The following is a 24,813-nucleotide window of genomic DNA, read 5'->3' as shown; positions in this document are numbered from 1 at the left end:
CCTGTAAAATGGGGACATATGTAACACCTAGCTTATGGGGTTACCATGAGCATCAAATGTGATATGCATGCAGTACATGTGGCATGCACTCGGCCCTTGATAGCCATGTGTTGTCAAGGGGCTCAGGCCATGTTTAGGACATGGTGTCCAGATGCTGGAATCTCCATCTCTGTAGTCCAGCATGACTCAAAGCACAAAGCACCCAGAGGACATTTTGTCACACCTGAAACTGCAAGGAGATCAAAACTTAAGACAGGCAGGGAGTGCCTGGAGCCCGTGCACTGAGCCTGGAGTGGAGGTGAGAACTGGCCACTCGCAGTGAGCATGCCTGCCTCCTCCCACAGTGCCACCTCAGAGAGGGCCCTCCATCCCACCTGGAAAGCCATGGAGTTGGCGACAGCCAGAAATATCCTCAGAGGCAGCTTGGCCTTGTAGGACCTGTGGCTCCACAAGCGATGGGCACCAGCAGTCACGCCCAGGGCCGTCAGGAGGAAGCAGAAGTAAGCTGCAAGACACAAGCCGAGAGAATGTCAGCAAATGCCACCCTGTTTTTAAACAATCTCCCTCCCCCATGTGCTTTCATCCCTCCAGACTAGGGACCCATGTGAAATGGTGTCAGGGGACAAATGCACAATGTAGAGGATCGATAACTCAGGGAAAGGCAGCCTTGTATTGATTGGTAGCTTTCCACTACCGGCAAAAGGCAGAGAGAGCTTTCCTCAAGAAACTTTGACCTTCGAATATCATTTTCTATATGGAACAAGTCTTTTTTTGTAATGTTTCTGGGTGGTCTTGATGCAGTCACAACCATCTCAGTGTGTATTTGTAATTCTAACACACCCAACACGGGGGAACAGAGAGTGACTGCTATATTGCCCCTAACTGGCACCCTGCCGGGATGTGTTGCTATGTGAAGAGTGTATTTCTACACGGCAGTGCCCTGTAGCGTGGCTCCTTGTGCCCTGATGTGAAGTTCAGATCTGGCCTGTAAGCAGTGAAATCTGCTTGGGGACCAGAAGAACAAGAATAAAACTGACACTGTGCCCTGGCATGTGAAGATCGCCAGGTAGGGAATTTCTTAAAAGCCAACATACAGTGGAGTTTATTAACAGCCACACACTTAAAATATAATCTCTCTAATCCTCACAGCCTGTGTTATTACCTCATCTGTTAGAGTTGAGGAACTGCTTCTCTGAGGGTTAACTCCTGCCTAATACATCTAAGTCCATCTAGTTGGTTCCAAAGCCTCTGCCCAGAGACCTCAGGCCGCCACTGGTGGTGGTGGTTTGCTTTTTGTATGGAGACAAAATTCCTAAAATTATTACAACTACTCCAGTGGTTCTAAAGCAACACACCCGTGTCACAAACCTAAAGCAATGTCTTTGCCAAGAGTCAAACCCAAGTCTGTCTGATCCAAGAACTAAATTCCAGCTCTCTACTCCTCTTTGCCTCTAGGCATCGGAGAAGATTTCTCCTCACTTCTCTCCATTCCATTGTCATCCTTAAGATTGGGTCCCAGTCTGAACTAAAAAGTGAGTTGCTTTCTTATCTGGGGGTAACAACCCTAAATCAGGTTATATTAGATACAGTCAATTGCTTCTATCACTTCGTATATATAGGACCCTCCACAAAGAACTTCAACAGAACAAAGGACCAGTTATGTGAACATCCTGGTACAAGTTCTCAGGAAGCCCACTACAGTACTCCTCTGACGGAATTATGAGGGTAATTTCAGGGTCAACATAGACATTGAAAGGGCTCACAATATTACGTCACCCGAAAGTTACGTCAGATTGTTTTGATCTCAATTCGTATTTATATTAATGTAAAAACAAGATTTACCCTTAACATTAAGATTAATGAGCCTCTGAGTACATGTGGTTTTCATGAACTGGACAAATATTTCCTTACTTGAAAAGTTAAAAACAACAATGAAAAAAACAATAAGCCCACAAATCACAGAAAATAGTTTTGGCTTCTTTTGTTATTATAATTTAACCTTGGTTATGAGTCCAGGAACAACTATTTTCCATGTCATCTTTGGCCTTCACAACTACACCAATAATTTTTCCCCAAGTGTTGAGTACTCAGGCCTGGAACAAGTGAATTTATAACAGGAAAATTCAACATGACCTTATTTTGTCAGGGGACCATGGGTATAATAAAATAAATTCCAAGATTTCATGAAAAACATTGGCCCAAAAATAAACCACCCATGCTTCCCAGATGGGCCTGCACCATGGACAGTATCTTGTCCTTTTGCAGATCTCCAAGATGTCAAGGATTGTTTGCATGGTTTGTCTGTCCATTCCGAGGTTACCGAGCATCAGTGGCTGTTGGTTTTCCCTAGTCTATCTCCAGGCAAGAGGAATGTGGTCACATAACCCAGCCCAGCCTAGTGTGGTACCCCACTAGGGAAATAAACACTAAGCCAATCCTCTCTCTTCTAACTCAAAGGTTAAGCTGGAGTTTACCAAAGATCACATACCACCAAGCTGAGAAGCATGACTGTAGGCAAAAAATAAGGGCCAAAAAAGAGAGACACAAAGATGATAGAGATGGCCAAGAGAATTAATAGGAGGGAGGCAGGTCCTGAGCCACTGGGGTCAGAATTTGAAGTACTGTGGTTCTTTTGATCCGTTAGATTCCCCAATAATTCTCCTAGATTTGTGAGCCAACAAATTCCCCTTTCTAGCTGAAGTGAATTTGCACTGGATTTCTGATACGAAAGTCTCTAGAGCCTCTAGGAAAGAAAGCAACCATCTGGTCACAACCCAAATGAGGATAAGCTGCAAAAACCCTGGGCAAGAGGTGAAGTTTCATGAGCTGTTTCATTAACAGGACTTAGTTTCCCCATTTTTACAGAACTAATTTGAAAGGATCTTAATGTTTCTTTTACAATCTTTGTAGAAAGATTTGTAATGTCCAGACAAGTTTTCTGATGAATACTGGCTAGCTGTCTCTGAGCTAGTCAAATATTCAGACACAAAATTAATAACATTGAGGGAAAAAGGAGCAATGAGCTCATGCCTCACTAAGAAAGGTGCTAGATCAACAGAAACCAGCATCACAAAATTATAGAATGGTAAGCAATAAACAAATACATTGATTTGGATGTAAATAAGAGTCACCAAATTCTAGTATACTCAAAACAAAAAGTAACGTATTAAAAAGATAATGAATAGTCTGCAGAACTCATAGGTGAATAGCAGGAGAGGGTTTTGGCCCACCACCTCCAATGTGACCCAGGTGCTCCCTACCTTCTGGTATTCATGGTCTTGTATAGTCTTTTCTCCTTGAGCAACCTGCTTCCAATCAAAAGACTATAGCAATGTGGAAGGAACAGTGTTCATGACAGGGTTGCAAAATATTACACTGTCTATTTTGTTGGCTTTGATGAAATAAGCTGCTATGCTGGGAAGGCTCATGTGACAAGGAACTGAGAATGGTCTTAAGCTAATAGTCAGCAACTGAGGCCCTTAGCCCAAAAATCCTCACAGAACCAAATCCTGCCAACAAGAATGTAAGTGAGCTTGGAAACAGGTTCTTCCCCAGTTAAGCATTCAGGTAAGACCACAGCCCTGTACTGCATCGTACCATACATCTGAAGAGGTGTGACTCTATACCCCTAAATCATGGATAAAGCTGTAAACCAATGTTATCTCAGTAAAAAAAAAAAAAAAGTAATGTTTAATAAAAAGAATTTGGCCTCAGTCTGTCCATGGCAGCCTTGTGAGAAATCCCAAGGCAGTGGGTCCAAATCAGTCATCCCTGCATTCCTGCTCCATGTAAACAGTCGGAAATTGAATGTGTGTGGTTACTCAACAAAAAACAAAGTAAAAAATCCAGTCAAAATGCGGGTAGAAGAGTTAAAAAGACACTTCTACAAGGAAGAAATGCAAATGGCCAACAGGTACATGAAAAAAATGTTCAACATCCCTTATCATTAGGGAAATACAAATCAAAACCACAATGAGATACCAACTTAGACCAGTGAGAATGACACATTAAAAAAAAAAAAAAAACTAGCAACAACAAATGTCGGCAAAGATGTAGAGAAAAAAGAACTCTCCTTCCCTGCTGGTGGGAATGCAAATCGATTCAACCACTATGGAAAGCTGTGTGGAGGTTCCTCAAACTACTAAACATTGAGCTACCATATGACCCAGCAATTCTGGCCAAAGGACACAAAAATATTAATTCAAAGGATACCTGCATCCCTATTTTTATTGCATCACTATTTACAATAAGGTATACACACAAGCCAAACATTCAAAAGCAGATGATTGGATCAAGAAGTGGTATATATACACAATGGAATACTATTGGGCAGTCAAAAATGATAAACTAGATAGAGCTGTAAACAGAGCTGTAAACCAATGTTATCTCTAGCAGGAAGAGCTAGAAAGGATTATGCTCAGAAGGAAAAAAGTCAGAAGGAAAAAGAAAAAATATCAGTTTCACTTATAGAAGAAATATATAAGAACAAAATATGGGGTGGGGGGGAATAGCAAAAAAAAGGGCAGTAAATCAAAGACATTTGCGGGCAGGGGGGAAGAGGAATTCAGAGCAGGGGAGGGAAGTGCACAGGGAACTATGGTGATGGTGCACAGGTGAACTTGTGGTAGGAATTCAATGGGGACCATACCTGAGAGGAGAAAGCAAATATACAAAAATAAACAATGATATAATGTGTAATATTTATATATGTATATATAAAATATTAAGAAAAGAAAATGAATGTGTGTTGGTTTGAGATGATAGATTTTGGGGTAATTTGTTTTACAGCATCAACTGACTAATGCAACACTTAAGTAAGAATCTTCCCTGAAGGGAAGGAAGGTATAGTTTAAATCCCAATTAAAGAATAGTTTTTGATCTATGGGGGAAGAAAGTTGGTGTGCAGGGGACTAGAGGTAGTTGGGAAGAAGGAACTAATTAATAATTATAGTTTTGTGCCTTAGGGAGTATAGGGAAATAAAAAATATTCTAAAATTTAACTTTGGTGATAGCTGCACAGTTCTGTTAATGCATTAAACCCGATGAACTTTACACTTTAAATGGATGAACTGCATGACCTATAGCTCAATAAAGCCACTGTTTAAAAGAGCATTACTGAATTCCTACTAGATTTTGTTATTATGTATTTTTCCAAATGTAATATAAAACAGTCATGTCAGAAAACAAAACAGAACCAAACAAAATCAAACAGCTCACCTGGGATGCCACCATGCGCACCATTACCCCTGGACACCTGCTACCACCAGACAGGGCCTGTCACATCACCAGCCCTTAAATCTGCCACAGCCATGAAAAAGTCTCCACTGGGCCCTGCATCTATGCCTGGGTCTATCCAGACCCTGGTTTCCAAGACTTAAGTAAGAATCTTCTCTGAAGAGAAGGAAGGTGTAGTTTAAACCCCGATGAAAGTATTGTTAATGACACTTCAATGACAAGTCCAAGTCCAGCTACCAGAGACAGAAGAGACTTTTGAGCCCCTTCAGCTTCCACTGAGGAAGGCAGAGCCTCTTGTCTAGCCTCATTCACCATTAGAGCCATGTTTACAAAGTGATGGTTGTGACTCCCTCCAGACCACAAGCCCAGAGGGCAGTCCTTGAGGAGGGTTAAGAACTAAGAGCCAAGAATTAAAACACCCTTGATTTGGGGCCTGCTCAGAGAAGATGGAGTGCCCTTCAAGATTCACCCGAGTGCTAGACAGAAGAAAGAACTGGCAGGCTCTTCTCCCTCATTTATGAAAAGTGATAAGTAATAAAGTAATAATAATAACTATCATGACAGAGCTTGGTAAATGCCTGGCAAGCCCCGCTCTGAGCTCTTTATCCACAGTAACACATTAAATATCCCTCAAGCCTGGTAGGTAATATTGTGTTCTATCTGCATACACTTAAGACCTGAGCTTCTCAGAATCATGAGTACCAGGTCCACCAGGGCATCAGGAGTTTACTGAGCTTCTGTTACGACCTCACCAAACAGAACTAAGTTCACAAAGTGACCACACAAACATGATCATTTCCCCCCTTAAGTTGAGAGGGGTTTGTAGAATATGTTATTTACTAGGTAACTACAAATTATGGCAAATGCTATGGAGGAAATGAACAGAATGAAAGATTGAAGGGGATATAATTTTGTTTGGGGGACCAGAGGAGATGTTGCAGAGGATGTGAGAATCAAGTTAACACTGAGGACATGAGGAGACAAAGATTCTGCAGATAAACCAACAGACACAAAGACCTGGACTGGAAAAAAGGGCTTGAGAAAAAGCCTGGATTTGAACACTTCATATCTGTACGTTGACTATTATAGCAATGCAGAAAATGCCAAGTGTTGGTGAGGATGTGGGGAAGTGGAAACCCTTGTGCATTGCTGGAATGTAAAATGATGCAGCCTCGGACCCTCCCTGGTGGCACAGTGAGTTAGGACACAGCACTGCAGCCAGCTGCAATGGCTTCAGTGCGAGTTTGATCCCCAGCCCCGGAGGTGACCCACATGGCGCAGCAGACCTCTCCTGTCTCGCCCGCTGCTCCCCTCAGCAGTGTACTTCATCTATCTGCCTGTTCTGCTCCCCACTCTGCCTCTGGTGAACCCTTTCATCACCCCTGCATCTCTGGCTTTACCCTAGTGCTGTATGCATAATAAATAAATCTTTAAAAAAAAAAAAAAAGACACAGCCCCATGAAAATGTGTGGCTCTTCAAAGTTAACTTCATTATTACTGTTTGATCCAACAATGATAGTGACATTCAAAATAACTTTCAAAGGGACTTGAACAGATCCTGGTTCACCTGTGTTCATAGCAGCATTATTTACAATAATGGAAATATGAACACAATCCAAATGTCTATCGACAGATGAATGACTGAACAAAATGTAGTCTAGACACACAATGGACTATATTACTTAGACATAAAGTGGAATATCATTCTGGCACGTGCTACAGAACATGGGTGAACCTTGAAAACATGATGTTAAGTAAAATCAGTCAGACACAGACAAGAATTGTACAATTCCACTGCCATGAGCTACCCAGAATAAGCAATTCACAGGAATAGAAGTAGAACAAGAGTTACTGGGGTAGGGGAGGAGAAATTCAGAGACAGCATTAGCAGGGTACAGAGTTTCCCTTTGGGATAATGAAAACATTTGGGGGATGGAGAGCATGATAGTTGCCCAACATTGTGAATATACTGGATGCCATCGAACAGTATACTTAATAGTGGTTAAAAGATTAAGTTTTGTGTTGTGTATATTTTACCACCATTTTTAAAATCTGCATTTGAAGCCTAAGGTAAAAGGGGGAGAGGTTCAGAAAAGGTTCAAGGTGCTGATGTGAGGGGTCAATCATGCAGGTCCTGGGAGCCCCAGGCAGCAGACCGGCTGCCAGGCTTAGAGCCAGGAGCTATGAAAGGACTTCAAGTATACAAGTGTTCAGAAAACGCACAGAAAGTAGAAGGGGAAACAACCACTACTTCGATTCAATTCCTGTTGCTATTTTGCTAAAACTCCTTCTACCACATTTTGCCCACCTTCAACTACACTAAGATCATTACAACCTTTATCAAGGGAGTGATAAAATGAAAAGCTTGACATTTGAAACAGAATCCTAAAGAAATTGGTTCCCTTGACTTTTTAAACCAATAAATATATGGTGGGAAGAAAGCACAGACCCTCCTAACAGAACATCGGAAGGGAAGCTGGAGAGGAAAATTCACACTCACTGAAAATCTGCTGGGAATGTCACTTTACCAGTGAATCCCATTTTGCTGTTTTATTTCTATGACATAGATATAATAGTCCCCACTTTACAGATGTGCAAAACTGAGCCCAGAGACATTAGGTAAATCCTTGGGATCTCACAGTGACAGAACTTAAGATCAAATGCATCAGTCAAGCCCCAAGTCCTTTCTGGGAGAATGGTGGTTCTCATACTGTCCACACTGAATAAGTTGGAGTCTTGGACCCTGGGCTCCACAGGACAGAAGGAATTAGAGATAGGGACCAAGCTTGTGTCCTCTCTATCCTCTTCCTCTGGTTATTAGATTGGAAGTTTGGTCAGAATCCACTGTGTATAGCAGACAGGTGATTCTGATACACAAGGGGGCCTTGAGAAATATCTGCCCTATAAATAGTACCCTCTCTTAGGGATCAAAGGTCCTCCCCTCTCAATTTGCAAATGAGGAAATCAAGATCCAGAAATCAGGAGCTCTCTCCAGCCCACAGTGACATTGGCCCTCTGCAGAGCTCTTGATCATAGGTAAACGCTAAGGGTTCTTGAGCAGGAAGCATGTCCTTCCTGTATACTCTGGGTCCAGTTTTTCCTCCTATCACCTCCCTTTGATGCTATGAACTGCTCCCAGGCCCTGGACAGTGAAGCCTTTGATTTCCAGGCAATGCACTGGGGGCTGGGTGTGGGTTCACTTTGAAGTTCATGACCACTGACCTCAGTGGAGATTTAATATTCTCCAGGAATCGTATTACATTTTCCTGATCCACACGACCATCGTCTTTCCTCAATATTTACTTCATACCTGCTCCAATCTCAACGAATAAGATTCATTGGTAAATTACGAAAACTGGTGTCAGGATGTGCCTTCCACCTGGAGGGCAGGGAGGAGAGGCAAGGCAGCAAGTGGAAGGTGAAGGCTCTGGAGAGCAGACAACTGTGAAGGAGAATGTGAAGGAAAGAGACTTAGTCTTTGATATCTGCTTTTCCTTTTGAACATCATTTTGGGCCAATAAGTGGCTGTAATTTTTAAGCCAGTCTTTCCAAGATTTGGAAGATATACAGAGAAAGGCTGATAGACTTCTAGATGACTAGAGAGATAAATATGGAGGAAGGGTGTGTGTGTGTGTGTGTGTGTGTGTGTGTGTGAGAGAGAGAGAGAGAGAGAGAGAGAGAGAGAGAGATCAGCAATAATGCATAAAGGTGAAATGGTTGGCAGTAAGCACACAAACACATTATGCCCCTTCTGAATGCCACTCCACTGTCTCTATAAGGTGATCCTTTCTCTGATAACCCCAGTGACAAGGCAAGGACTTCTGTAGCTACTCATCCCAAGAGAAGTTGTTCCAAAGGATTTCAGTGGAAGCTTAAATCTTCCTTAAAGGTTTGAGTTTACAAAGCTTGAGTTTCTGAGCCAATGTCCTCCAAAGTACTATTGCAACAATTTTCTCAAAGTCAGAACATTTTCTCAGGGTCATGGAGACTGTGGGCTGAGAAGCAAAGGGATTCTCTTTATTAAAACCATGTAAATTCTGTCATACTTACAACAACCATCAGCTCCCTCTTGGCAGCTTCCCCGGACTCCACTAAGCCACCTTCCCTGTGCAACACTTGGGCTGCGGGAAGGTGTGTTCTCTCCTCCCACGCATGAATCAAGCAATAGCCCACATCTTGCAGGAAGATTCAATGGAAAGGATGAAACAGGGAAGAGAAGGTATTTATGCTCTTTGCATGTCCTCTCTCTGCAAGCATCCCTCTGCCTTAGGTTAGGGGCTGAGTGGCACTGATGTCCCCAGCACATGCCACCCTGCTGGGGTCATCGAGAGCACATGTGTCAGTGAGAGTGAAAGTCAGCTCACCACTAAGAAACACGAAATTATATTACCTTATTACCATTCTGCTGTCACACCACACTATTTATATCGCAAACAAAAAGGCGAGAGTTGAGACCTTCCCCAGGAGCTCACTTGTACAAAGGGGGTGAGGGTCAGGCACCAGGCTGCAGCCTCCTCTTTGACGCACTACACCCTCTGTGTTTTCCAGTATAACAGACATCAGATTGTCATCACATACGCAATTACGGATTGCGTATCACGCCTTTTAAAGCATGATTGCCAAGAGGGTAGGTATCATGTCTGTCTTCCCACATATTTTCCACCAGCACCTGTGCAACTAACTCAACCATGCAGACTGGGCTCACTTTGAAGTTCATGGGCTTTAACAGTCTCCAGGAATTACATTACACTTCTCTGATCCTTATGACCATCATCTTTCCTTGGTATCTGTTTCATACCTGCTCCAATCACCTCACCCCAAAACCTCCTTCCCCCTTCGTGGAATAGCTTTGCTTTTCATTTCACTGAGAATAGAAGAACCTGCCCAGCAACTGATCCCACACCAAGCCTGTGTGCCCCACCACTTCTATTACTCCGATGGCCAGTCCACGCTCCCTTTCAGGGTGGGCCCTCCTTCTGCAGCTCATCTAGTCAATCCTACTTACATGCCCACTCTCTTTCCTTCTCAGTTGTTCTGCAATTCCCCCTCCTCTGAGTTATCAATACTCTCCTTTCATATTAATCCCAAGGCCTATAGTCAATTGGTTACTCCCCATGTAAAAAAAATATGTAAAAGCCTCTGTCTAGAGCCTCTTCCATATCTCTGTTCCCCTTTGCAGCAAAATTCGAGAGGTTGTCTCTTAATTGTGGGTTATAGTTCTTGATGCTCCATTCTCTCAGGCCCATTGAGTTGAGGTCTTGTCCTTCTTCCCTCATTCTCACCCCAATCAAAACTGCTCATAGCCACATCCAACAAGACAGAAAGAATCCCCTCATGGGTGGGAAGAGGTACATATTAAACAAGTCACTATATGAGAGATGAAAATAGGAAAGGAGAGACATTGCTACAGGACCCCTGACAGGTGAGCTTGGGAAGGCAGGAGCAACTTTCCAGGGGACGGTGAGAGCAAAACCTTGGAGGGAAGATGCTTTGTGCGTTCAAGTGGCCTGTGATCTGGTCTGCTCCCAGGACAGGGTGTGCAATAAAGTGAAATGAGAAAATAGGCAGGAGTATGACAGGAAGAGACCTTTACATGATGCTAAAGATATTTGCTCTTGAGGACAATAAGGAACCACTACAGAATTGCTTATGATCACATTAGAAGGGATGTGGGAGTGGCGTGCAAAGTAGAGACCGGCAATGGAAAGAGCGTGCTGGATCTTTTCCATGTTCCCTGAAGACACAGAGCTCTGTGCCCAGAAGTGCCTGCTGTAGGCTCTACCAGTGGGCTCTGCTGGTGCTGGGCTAGCTGCACCAGAGACGCGTGAGGAGCCCCATTAGACCTTACTTACACTGTGCAGGCAGGGGGTTGTAACTCTGGGGCTCCCGTGTGATTCAGTTCCACAAAGCAGTGGACAAGGCAGTGCTTGCCAAATGTTAATGCACCTACAAGTCCCCCAGGGGTCCTGTTCAACTGAGATATCGATGTGCGGAAGGGACATGGGGACCTGAGAGTCTGCATTTCCAACACCCCCAACTCTGTCACTACCCCCACCATAATCACACTGCTGTTATTCCATGAGCCAATCTTTGAGACAGTATAATCCTTACCCACACTCTTTCAAGACCAAGGAAAACTGGCTTCTCCTTTTGGCTTGTGATACAGGTAGAAATTTTTTTAGTGATGGAAGCAGGGACAGAAATCCAGCCTCCCAACCCACAATCCTATGCTGGCTTTCCTTTCTTCCTTCTCTCCCTTCTTTTCTTCTTCCTTTCCTGCTTTCTTTTTTCAGGTACAGAGGGAGAAAGTCTATTTAAGGCATAAATTAAATTTTAAGTATAATGAGATAAAGATTCCCTTCAAAGCACCACAAAACCAGTGCCATAATAAAGAACTCCAGGGCCAAGTTGCTAAAAGAGCCTTGTCAGAAGCAAGATCATTGCAGGACTCCCAGCCCCAGTCCCTCAGGGGGAGGAGGAGAGACTCCTGGAAGAGAAAAGATCTCTGGATGGGAATAAGGAATTGTTAAACAGAATTGGAAGAGCTCTTAGCCATCGCAGAATGGTATTGACTGCCTTTCTCCTGAAGGAATGGATGTAAAACAAGTTAACCAAATGGAGTGTCTGAGAGAAGAGAGGAGTAAAGTTGTTCGTTTTCATGCTTAAGTAAATTTCAGAGACTGATACTGTTCTGCCTCCAGTCCATTTTTGAAAATGTTTGGAATCTTGTGGAAAGGCCACATGTGTAAGAAGAGTCAGTGGGAGCCGCCAATCCCTTGATGTTTTATATAAGTAAAAGTATTTTACAACAACAACAACAAAAAAAAATGGTTATTTTATAGTTATATTATGTATTAACATTTATTCAGCAAGACACCAGAACAAATCCTTGAGAGATAAGGCTCAAGAGCTGAAACTACTTTATACTATGGCTTCCTGCTCCCCAGAAGCCTAGTTTCTCTTATTTTCTTCCTCAAAGTCACCCTCTCTCTTCCTCTTCTACCCCTTACCCCTCAACTCCTTCCTATGATGACACAAGCTTCTTTTTGGGGTGGGGGAAAAGTCACTCATTATGCTTGGGTATGAGAACTCACTGGAACAACTTACTGAGTGCACTGGCTCCTTACACAAAGAAGAGAGGGGGTGTCTAGGTAAACTGGAGACTTCCTGTCAGACCCCTGCCACTGCCTAGCTAGGTGGGGTGAGGCTACCATCTTATTCTTAGTCTCAGTTCTCTTATCTCTGAAACAAAGCACAAAACTATGTCAAACTTTTACCAGAAAAATGAAAGTGTATGTAAGGTATCTTGCAATTAATAACATTTCTGAAAACACCAGTATTCTTATTAGGCAACCATTGCAAGGCAGGTGTTAGGTGAGCAGGAAGCAGGACCATCCCAGAACATGACACTGGAGGTCTCAACAGCAACTGATCCTTAACCCTCCTGATCTCTGAGGTAAATGTGAGAAAACACTCAGAGCTTATGATTCAGGGTCATGCATCTCTCTCACGCAAATGATCAAAATTAAAATACAGGTATCAAACAACTAAAGATAATTGAGTACAATGAGAATCGTACTTACTAAATCATAGGTACCTTAAATTTCCTTTTTCATTAGTTATTCAGTTTTAACTTTCTCCTGAGCAATCATTGTGTGTGTATGTGAGAGAAAGAGAAAGAGAGAGAGGTCATGTTGATATTGCTACAGCTCTGGGCATGCTCATTAATGTAACTGACTATAAGTGGTCAGAGACAGACGAGGTTCTAAAGGAAGACTAAAACCAAAAACAGCACCAAACTGTTTGATTTTGGGAAAATGGGAAAAAAATGATAATTTCTGCCCTCATCAGCTGACTTATCTGGGTAATAAGGATCATTCTCTCTCTCCTTTTCTCTAACAGGCAGTTTCTCTAAAGGAGCTGAGATAACCAGGGCTGAAGCACAGGGGCCGAGAACTGAGCAACTTGGCCACAGGAGGCCCGAAGGTGGGAACACCCAGGCCCTGTAGGCTGAGCACTGAGCTTTGAGGGCATCTTGAGGAAAAGTGCTGACAAGAAAAAAAGTGCTCAGCTTTTCTATTGGAGTCAAAGGTTTGAGGATTAAGGGTGAATAGGCCACAGGAAGGCTGCTGGGAGTCGCTGCTTTCTCTCTACCTCCAGTCTTCAGCTAAGGTCTCATTCCCCTCACCCTCTTTAATGACCAGAGCAAAGTTCTCTGTGGATTCTGATCAAATTCACCCCCACTGACCACTGCAGACTGCAAACCATGGACAGAGATAAAATTGAAAGTGAGGTAAGGTATATACTTCATGCCCCCAAAGGGACAAAATAACAGAATGACAGAACACAGTCTTACCAAGGTTTTTTCCACCTGCTTTAAATAGAAAAAATATTAACCGTGAGGTTGGGGAGTTGAGAGGGAAGAAAAAAAGAAAAAATTAATAACACATCCTTTTTAAATCACAAAATACCAAGAAATCTCCTTCGACTCTCTGATGAGTGACTATCACCAAGGCAGCCTGACCTAGTTCATCAACTCCGGTGTCAAGGGTTTTCTTCTCACGTTTTTCATTCCTGTCAAGTCTGTAAGTTGCTGTGAATAACCCAAGGCAGGTTTTTTTTTTCTCTGCAGCACAATCCAGGGCCTAGTTTGGGTTTTGGTCTTGATGCATTAAAACGCTAACCTAATTTTAATAAGGTAATTTATGAAAACATATTTATTCATCCCTCCATAAACATGTATAGGTACCTTCTGTGTGCCAGGTTTTCTGCTAAGCACCCCAGTATGGAGAAGGTCAGAGGTCAATACCTCTTCCTGCAAGGTATAAAGCCAGCCCCTCTTCAAGCTGACAGCCTCAGGCTGCAATCAGCTCACTGAGCCTAGACTGAAAATGGAGGATTTTTAATTTAGACATTTACATTTCCAGCTTTTTCTGAAAAGGGCCATCTCACTTTCCTATACTGTGGCTTTCTACAGACACTAAACACCCCTGTGCTTAGTATACATGAAGTATACACCCCACTCACCCGATGTATTTTATGCACATAGAGAACAACCCACTTTATTTATTACTTGCCAGGTCCCTGATGCAAACATAACAGGGCTAACTTGCCATTAAGCACAGCAGATACAACACCAAATGCTCACCACAGCATTTTTTCAGAAAGAAAACAAGTAAATGCAGAAATAAATAGTGATGAAACCAGCCTAGATTGTATTTGTCCTTACAACAGCACATTTGTAAAATTTAATTTCTAATTGTTTTTATGGCAGAAAGAGCCCATGAACATGTCATCATAAAGTGACCCTAAGTAACTGAAATATGTCACCTCCTTACTTGGAAATTGATGATAACAAGGGAAATAGTTAAACATTGTTTTTAGAGAGAACTACGTGATTCACTCCCAATGGAGAAGTTCTATTCTGTAAGAGCACCAGCTAGAATGAAGCTTGTACAAAAGTAGACTTGGCGGGGAATGAACCTTCTGTAGTTCCCTGGATGCTCTGTGGCCTCCCAGCCTCCTTTGGGACCCAGGCTCTCACTTTCCAAGGCAGGACTTCTGGGTGACTAATAGCTCAGAACTCAGTCTCTCCTCAGGCTTCATCCTCCATGGAAGGAAGATGGCCAGCTCCAGGTTTTGTGACCTCCCTGAGGGCAGCCTGCTTGCTAGATAAAGGGGTACAAAGGCCTGGCTGTTCCCCTGGATATGCAACATCCCTGATGCCCCATCCTGCTCTCAAGCTGTCGTCAGGCCTCTATAGGAATGGTGTTGCAGTTCAGCTTGTCTTGCTGTTCAAGCCTGCATCTCTTACTTTCTTGGTAATAGACATCACCAAGCAGAGTCTGATAAACCAGCACCCAAATCTGCATCTCAAAGAACCCAACCTGAGACCCCCAATAAATAATGAACTCCAACAAGAATGACCAATGGATGCTGTTAAGGGTCTTGAAGTCCTAGCCTCTGGTTTGCCAATGTGACCTTATTTTGTTTTTGCAGATGGACTCAAACTTAAAGCTAGTTCAATTAGGGTGGGTCCTAATCCAATACGACTGGGGTCCTTCTAAGAAGAGGAAATTGGGACACAGGTACACATAAAGGAAAGATGAGCTGAAGGAAACAGGGAGAAGTCCACCATCTACAGGCCAAGGACAAGGGCCTAGAACAAACACTCCTTATGGCTTTGGAAGAAACCATCTCTATTAACACATTAATTTCAGAATTCTGGCCTCCACAATGGTGAGAGGATAAATTTCTGTGTTTAAAACTACCAGTCTGGACCCTCCCTGGTGGCACAGAGGGTTAAAGCACAGCACTAAGAAGCTAAAAGCCACTTCCGCATGAGTTCAATTCCCGCCTGCCTCAAAGGTGACCACATGGCGCGGCAGACCTCTCCTGACCTGCCCGCTGCTCCCCTCAGCAGTGTACTTCGTCGATCTGCCTGTTCTGCTCCCCACTCTGTCTCTGGTGAAGCCTCTCACCACCCCTGAGCCTCTGGCCTGTACTCCAGTTATGTATGCACAAATAAATAAATCTTTAAAAAGAAAAAAAAAAAACACTACCAGTCTGAGGTACTTTGTTACAAGAGTGCTAGAAAACCAATACAGATGATTCAATAATAGGGGCTTGTGACATAATAGGGCTGTTGCAAAGCAGACCCCACAGATTGCTTACTAATTGGGAAGGGGTGAACAGAAGTTTACAGTGAAGGAATCTGGCACTTGACCAAGAGATGAAACAGCATCAGCAACAGTTGAAGAACTTGACAATAGGTGCCGTCTGATGTGATGGCACATAACATACCCCTTGAGGACTCCTCACCAAACACGCATAGCTTCAAGTGAAACCCACTTTTAGAGCCCTCACATCCTGTTGGTGAGGATAAAAAGTGGCTGAGCCACTTTTTGGAAAACTGTATGGAGGTTTCTCAAAACCTACTGAAAGTAGATTACCATTTGATCCAGCAGCACTAATTTGAAGGGAAGTATGCACTCCTGTGTTCACAACAGCACTAATTATAACAGTTATAGTAATTATAATAGTAATGCCATGGAAATAACCTAAGTGCCCAAAGACAGATAAATGGATACACAAAATGTGGACAATGTACACCATGATATATTACTCAGCTATTAAAAGAGGAAAAAAATGAAATCTTGCCATTTGTGACAACGTAGATGGAACTGGAGGAAATTATGCAAAGCAAAATAAGTGAATAGAAGAAAGACAAATATCAGATGATTTTATATGTGAAATAAAGGAATAAGCGAAACAAGACTTTGAAATCTGAATGTAGAATTGAGAGTGGGGGTCAGAGAAAAGGGGGCCCTATGTACTACGGTTATTACGGGTGCTTTGGTCATAGGATAACATACACTCCTAAAACATAGAATGGGAAATCAACATTTCCTCAGTGAAAAATAATTTCATTAAAAATAAATACACCTTTCGGCCCTCCCTGGTGGCGCAGTGGGTTAAAGCACAGCACTGAGAAGCTGAAGCCACTTCCGTATGAGATCGATTCCCACCTGCCCCGAAGGTGACCACATGGTGCGGCAGACCTCTCCTGACCCGCCCGCTGCTCCCCTCAGCAGTGGACTTCGTAGATCTGCCTGTTCTTCTCCCCACTCTGTCTCTGGTGAAGCCTCTCACCACCCCTGAGCCTCTGGCCTGTACCCCAGTTCTGTGTGTACAAATAAATAAATCTTTAAAAATAAATAAATAAATAAATAAATAAATACACCTTTCTATCTAGCTCTTAGATCACAGAAAATTTTTTAAAAGGAAAAAAAAATCAGATAACCCAAAATGTGAACCATTCTAGAGAAAGCGGAATTGCTCAGTCAAAAAGTCAATGTCAAGGAAAGGATCTGTTCTAAAGAAAAAGCAATCATGTGCAATTAAATCCTGGTTCAAAAACAAATCAAATATAAAAAATATTTGAGAACAACTGAAGAAATTTGAATATAAACTGGATATTAAATTATTGTGTGGTGATAATGTCTTTATTTTTAGGGAATGCATCTAGAATTATTTAGGATTAAAGCATCTGCAACATGCTTTTAAATGACTGAGATGAAAATTACAGATAAAACAAATACTGTGAAATGTTAATAGCTGTTGAATCTAGCAATAGATATGCAGGTGTTCAGTGTACTAGTCTTTAAAATTCTCTGCATTTGAAATTTCATGTTAAAAGTTTAGGGGAAAACAAATGGCACTGAGAGTTAATACACAGATACTAAATTTCACCCTTCTTCTATCACATCACATATTAACACACTAACAAGCGAAACTTCAGAATCTGAATGCTGCAGTCCAGCACAAGAAAACCTTATCTGTGCTGGCTTGAGAATATGTTAGGTAATTAAAGTAAAATATATGCAACTTTTCCTTTCCTGCCCACCAATTAGTATGCTTAAATAAGTGGAAAGACAAAATCAGACAACAAAACAAATAATGTAGAAAGATATACCTGTAGCTACGTTTAGCTCTTCTCTGATCCTTTTTGAGTCTCAGTTTTCTCATCTGTAAAATGGGGAGAACAAAACAAATCTGGAAAGATTGTCTTTAGGATTAAAGATGAGGGATGTCACATGCCTGGCCTGGGGATGGTAAGAACCTTCCGTTATGAATGTGACCATGAGTGGTGGGAACAGCAGTGACAACAGGGAGGAAAGAAGCTAAAGTTCCGGGCCCAGGGATGTTGGCCAGGCTGACAGCACACTGTCCTCGCCCTGAGAGAAAAAGTGTGTGGCCATATTTTCCAAGGAGCACAGTAAAGACAACTAAGAGAAAATTTCTTTGCCAAGAAAACACCGGATACATTTTGCTTACATTTCAGATTATACACTCAAATTTTAATCATCAGAAACCATTCAAGAGGAGTTTCTTGAAGACTTCACATTACCAAAATAGAAAGCCCCTTCAGAATAGCTCCACAATAAGGAGGCCAAAGTTCTCCTGTAATCTCTCTGTGAAGACCTTGACATATATTATTGCTTAAAAAAACCTCCCCTGAATGTTAGAAATACATAAATACTGCCATGTTACATGCATGGCAGAGTTTTAGGCTGTCCTCAAACCTGAAAGGGGTCAAGGGAAAAGGCTGTGATGCTTATCATAAAAGCCTGAATTTGAATTCGATTCAAACCCCAAGAACTGTTATTCCTGACAGCCAACACAAACTTTCAGAGGAAAAAACCCACACCCAAGTTTTATTTTCCTTTCTCCATCAACTACTCACAGTACCTTTTTGTCTCACCAAACAAATAAAAATGAGTGTTGGTTGGCACAGGTGTATTTTGTATTCCATTTGTCATTGTGATAGCTTTAGTTCATCATGAAAATTCAGACATGATACCTTCTGAAAATAAAGCCCTAGAAAGAAGCACATGATTTTCGCTCAAGCCTAAGGGAGCAGCAGTTCAAGTGAGAAGGTGATGGCAGAAAAGCCACCTGGAGGGCCCCTGCTGACAGTTCCTGAGGCTCTGGAGGCCCCGTAGCAGGCAAGTGGAGACAGCATCCTTCCCCATGGCCCTCAGGCAAGTGGAGACAGCATCCTTCCCTAAGGCTCTTAGAGGCTACACATGTGTTCTATCTGCTTCCAGCATGTTTGCCACTGAAAAACAACCTTGCTGTTGCAGCAAGACAAACAGAACTTTCCCAACTGAGTAAATTTGAAAGACAGGTTATTTTTATTCTGCTTATTGAGCAGCTGTGATGTTTTTTAAATAGGGACTTGCAGTGAAATATACTGCATACCACAACCTAGAACATACAAAAGGATGAAATGAAGTGTTCATCCTTAATCTTTATTTCACACCATGCACTACTATTTTCTGTTTATTATTTTTTAAATGACAGTTATGCAGCAAATCAAAGTGTTTTATACCCACAGAAAGGTTACAATCTAGTCTGAAACACGCTGGGCCGATGAACACATTACTGTGCTGAAGAGCACAGAAACTGTGCTTCTGGCATATATATAACCCTCCTGACCCTGTTATTTTACCCAGGAACTGTAGGGTCAAAGTTCGGAAGGGCACCTACCCTTGGTGCCTGATTTAGCCTACAGGGTGGGGGCTGTCCCATACCTATGAGGCAGGGTCCATTCTTCCACACAACCATCGCAGAATGAAATAGGAGGTACATTATAGAAGGGGCCACCCCACCCCATATATTGAGGTTCTTGGAGTCACATTTAAGTAAGGAGTGATTTCCCCACTGAACTTCACTCTTGGAGTCAAGTGAAACCCCAAACATGACTCCAGGACATGGGGGGGGTGTCAGATAATTTACAGTGGGCGAGATTGTTTTGGATACATCCTGCTTTGCCTCTGGAATAATCCCTGAGGGGATTCAGTCCACCACAGGGCACCATGAGAGTTGTGACCTTGCAGTTGGGCATCCTGGTCTGCGAGCCAGGATGCTGAATATTTCCCCATGCTCTCCCCTGGCTGCCAGAAGGTCCAGCACCATCATGAGCAACAGAGTAGCTATCTGAACCAAAAAGCTCATGACCAGTAGACCTGTTCAGTGGAAACAAATGGTCACTGATACACTTCACCCTGGGGGGCAACAATACCTATGACAGAAATTCAAGAAATCTAGCTAAAATGTACGAGACCACCTCTGATTATCTTTCCACTCAGATTCAGAATTTCTTTTGGAAGTAGTAAGAAAACTGGCTTTAGCATGACTTACGATTCCTTGAATGATGCAAAGAAAAATAAATCCAAACAGACTTTTGAGACATACCTGCATGAGAAAAGACCTCAGGAAAGCAGCAAAAAAACCCACAAGAACAGAATGAAGAAAGTCAGGGGGGTGTAAGGGCCAATGTTGGTGCTGGCAAAAAGGAGGAGTAAAGATTCTGCAGGAACTTTATATGTGAAGGTGGTGCAGAATTTTCATGAGAGGACTCATAAAACCTTTGAATATATATATTCTGGGCCCTCCCTGGTGGTGCAGCGGGTTAAAGCATAGCACTAAGAAGCTAAAGCCACTTCAGCATGAGTTTTAACCCCGCCAGCCCCGGAGGTGACCACATGGTGAGGCAGACCTCTCCTGACCCACCTGCTGCTCCCCTCAGCAGTGTACGTCAATCTACCTGTTCTGCTCCCACTCTGTCTCTGGTGAATCCTCTCACCCCCCACACCTCTGGCCTGTACCCCATTCTGTATGCATAAGTAATATACATATATATATTTATTCTAGTGCCCTCCCTAGTGGTGAAATGGGTTGAAGTTAGCTGCAGCCACTGAAGTAAGAGTTCGATCCCCAGCCAAGGAGGTGACCCACATGGTATGGACGACCTCTCCTGACCTGCCCACTGCCCCCCTTAGCAGTGTAGCTCAGTAAATCTGCCTGTTCTGCTCCCCACTTGGTCTCTGGTGAATCCTGTCATCCCCTGCACCTCTGGTAGAGACCTCAGTTCTTGTATGCAAAAATAATCTTAAAAAAATAAAAATAAACATATATTCCAAATATTTAGAGAGCCACTTGCTTTGCTCCCTTCATGAGTTATACTCTTCCCAACTCAAATTATTGCTCCTCTGTGAATCCCAACCTCTGTGAACATCCTTCCTTTCATCTCCCCAAGATAGGGGGTGATCTCAGTTTGGGTTCCCTCTTACTTTGTTTGGGAATTAGTGGTCTTTCTCATATCTTAAACACATCCCTTCCCACCCTGACATCAATACTGTTCTGACTTCACAAGTAAACCCTTCACCAACTGGCATTTCTCAGAGTGTAAGAAAGTCCATCTTCTCTCAGAGTCTCCTCTTTGGCTATGAGTTTCTTAATGAGCAGGACTCTGTTGTCTATCCTATGTCTCTTCTTGTCTCAAGCTAGTCCAGAAGCTTAAGCCCATTTAATAATTATCACCCTAACTTACTTCTGCCGTCCTGTTTTATCGACCTGCCTTGTAATTTTTTCCTTTCATGAACATATTTTAGTTGTTGCAATTCTCCCCTAGAATTGCACTGTCTTTGATATTACCAATTAAGGGCCTCCCCCTTGCTAAGGCACTCATCAGGCCAAGGTCCTCAACCCGGTGACATGCCACAATCAACAAGGGAGCTGTCACTCTGGAGCCCAGGCAGCACCCCAGACCAGCTACATTAGCGCCTCTGAGGGTGGGGCCCATCTGGTGGGATTTCACAAAGTGCAGCAAGGCTGGGAGCCACAGTGAAGATTCCTGGCCTGAGTCTGGGAAGATCAATCAGAAAGGTTGCATCTCAAGCCAAGGCTTGCTTGTCCGAGCAGCACTATTTAAAGTTGAAAGGTGGCCAGCTGCTCTCCAGCATAGCACAGTCTGAGGACCTAACATGTGCACCACAGCACTAGAAGAAACATATCATCAGAGAGGAGATTTCCAACCTGAGGATGACATGCCAGGAGTCCAGAATTAAGACACAAACAAAAGGGAGATGAAGCTCTGTGGGTAGTGGTGCCTATGTTTGTCTGTAAGGGCATCTTTCTGCAGGAGCCAGGAGGGCTGCAAAGAGGATGTGGCCGCTAGCCTGGGTTTTCCACCAAGGAGCAGGAATTTCGCAGGTAGCTCAGGACAAGAAAGGCACTGACGTCTCTGGAGGCACTAGAAGTTCTGTGTGGCTCTGATAGCCATGACTCTTCGAGAAAAGTCCACCTCTAACGAAAAAAACGACTTTGACTCTCCAAAAGCTGAAACTTCAAAAACTAAGGATTGCATATCGTCAGGAAGAACCCACCCAAGAGGTCTGAGATAAACTGCCAGGTCTGTGAAGATGACTGGGTTGTTGTTCAGAAGGCAGAGGGATACAACCGGGCTGAAGGGTAAGGTGAGAGCAGAGAAGACGAAGCAGCTGACCCCCGGTCAGGATGATTGTTATAGGGTAGCCTAGAGTGGACTGGGTCACCTGTCTGTGAGGCTTCACCCACACTCTCACAATTCAGTTATATTGTAGGCACACACAAAAGGGTCAATAACGGGTTTTTTTTACAAAGGGGAAAAGGAATAGGAAACAATCCAGGGAAAGGGAGCGGGATACAGTAACTGGAATACCTTACGGCTAGGCTGACTGAACACACCGAGTCACGCGGTCCAGAGAGCCATTTCCCGAGCGAGAGAGCCAGAGATGCAGTTGCGCCCTATTTATCCCCCAAATGTCCCAGAATTCCTGCTAGCTCCGCCCTTGAGTCCTCGCAGTTCTCTCCCTGGTACTGCTGGGAGTTGTAGTTTCCAATCACTGGAGTAGGGTGTAGGGTCCAGAAAGCTGGAGTAGAGGGTGGAGTCCATAAGACTCTGCAGAGTTCCTTTAGGACATCCTTCCCCTTAACATGATGAAGACAGAATCCTAGTCAGTTACCTTTTCTTAGGTTTACACTTTGCCTGCTAAGCTCAACTATAAACCCCCGGAGGGGAGCAATGTACCCCACCTCCAAGAACACAGCACACAGCCCTGTCTCCCTTAGGCCTGAGCCAAGTGGTGTTTGTTAATGGAATAGAAAACACTCACGGCATTAATGGGAGGGGTGGAAAGATGTGTTTAAGAGAAAGCATTTTAAATATACCATCATCTTCTTCAACCTAAAGAGTCTTCTCTTGAAAAACTGCTTCTTTAAGCTTTTCCTGTCAAGACCTGACAAGGTTTGACTCAAGCTTTGTATAACCTTTCTGACCGGGGTGCACAGGAAGCCTTCAGACTCCTCAACTACCAGACGGGATACCACCCACTGCCACTCTCACTAGGGAGGCAGACTTTTTAATCCTTTTGATATCACTTCCATTTTCAATCCTGACCAATGTTTAGTGAACCAGTCATATCTGCCATTCCTAAGAGCAGAAAGCTGATGTGGAGGACACAGCAGAATTCTCCCAGGTGGCATCTCCTGGTGGCCAGCTGGTTATAACTGGAAGTAGCAATTATTTTGCCTTCATCAGGAATCCACAGTGCAGAAGGCAGCTGCTAGTTAAGGCCGGCACAGGTTCAGCTTGGTTAGGATAGTTGAGCACCTGCAGGGCTGGAGCACAGAGCAGGACACCGGAGAGAGCACCATCTCCCTCCTTTTCCCTGACCCCAGCCCTACAGTAACAACAAGACTTCTGGGAGCCACTCCAGGACAGGGCTTGGGGCTGGAAGACCCCAGAAGCAGCCACCATCACATTGCAGCAGCTTAGACTGCAGCCAGGCTCAGGGTTTAGAGTGTCACCCCAGCTCTGGTGTTACAACCCAAAGTGGGACCCCTATTTTCAAGGATTGTCTATAATCCACGCAGAATCTTTTCAGGTACTAGGAGGCAACACAGCAACCTGAGGTGGGTTTAGGGTTTGTAGGCCAGGAAGGAGAACCCCATCACATGCTACCCACGAAGACAGAGTGAGCTGGAGAGAATTCATACCTATGCATCTGGCAGCCACACATACACAATATAAACTCTGGAAAAAAACAAGTTGTCACATGTCTGGGTCAGACAAGGGGTCTCCAACTTTTGCTTCTTCCAAACCCCAAACCCTACAATTCCAACACAAACATGGTAATTAGGGTCCCTCTCCCTCTTCTCATTTTTCTTCATCGCCTCCATCTTTGTTCAAAGACATTTTCTTTTCCTTTTTTTTCACAATTCACGTCCTTGTTTAACATTTTTTTCATTGTACCATCTTTCACTGAGGTAAAACTCATTTACAACACTGAACACAAGTTGGGGGTATAGGTGTCAAGTCTTCAGATATACATTACCATACTGCATCCACAGCTAAAACATCAATAATTTTTCCTGACCCCAACTCTGCCATTTTTGACTTTCAAATTGAGAGATGCTAACATTACCTCTGTATGAAAGGAGTTTTTAGGCTGTGCGAGTTAGCATTATGAAATAAGGGATAATTTAGTAGTAGTACAAGAACATTTTCTTCTTAAAAAGAATCTTCTTTTGATTCCAGAGTCATCTGTTGATTTTATTCAGCGGGATACTCATTCAGGTGGGCTTCTATATGTGTTGGAATTCTGAAGCCCTGGTCTGCTGGCAGCTCTAGTCTCCCTTGGGTTAAAACTTCACTACTTCATCATCTTGCCAGGCCTCTTGCTAGGTTCTGAGACCTCATCTTCCACTGAACATGGATGACCTTGAAAGCTGGGACCCAGTTCCTAGGTCTCTACACGGTAAGAAGATACAAAAATACTCCAGAGACAAAGCCAGGGAAAGACATGGAACTCAGACTGCAGAGAGGGGGCAGGTTCTCTTCCTTGGTGGTTCCCACCACAGGCTTCAGTCACAGGGTTCACTGTTTGTCACACCAGTCCGGGAGGACGTAGAACCATGGTTCCCAAAATCACCATGAGTGATGATGGTGTTGATAATGGTTGAGGGTTATTAAGCACAGTAACTACTGTGCCAGTCACTGTTTTTTGTTTTTGTTTTATTTAAGTTTTTTTTTTTTAAAGATTTATTTGGCCCTCCTTGGTGGTGCAGTGAGTTAAATCACAGCACTAAGAAGCTGCAGCCACTTCAGCATGAGTTTGAACCCCGCCAGCCCCGGAGGTGACCCACATGTTGCAGCAAACCTCTCCTGACCTGCCCGCTGCTCCCCTCAGC

The 24,813-nt window shown here is 43.4% G+C and overlaps 1 protein-coding gene across 1 annotated transcript in view; it reads right to left on the bottom strand.

Annotated features, from left to right (window-relative positions):
• Window positions 1–24,813, bottom strand: part of SCD5 (stearoyl-CoA desaturase 5) — a 159,177-nt gene that overhangs the window by 60,503 nt on the left and 73,861 nt on the right. Inside the window, exon 2 of the mRNA XM_004681171.2 lies at window positions 375–505. Coding sequence (XP_004681228.1) covers window positions 375–505 — 131 coding nt within the window. The remainder of the gene's footprint in view (window positions 1–374; window positions 506–24,813) is intronic.

The sequence above is a fragment of the Condylura cristata genome, unplaced genomic scaffold (genome assembly GCF_000260355.1).
Source record: "Condylura cristata isolate star-nosed mole 26May11 unplaced genomic scaffold, ConCri1.0 scaffold00012, whole genome shotgun sequence".
NCBI classification, from domain to species: domain Eukaryota; kingdom Metazoa; phylum Chordata; class Mammalia; order Eulipotyphla; family Talpidae; genus Condylura; species Condylura cristata.
This window is presented reverse-complemented; position numbering and strand designations above follow the sequence as displayed.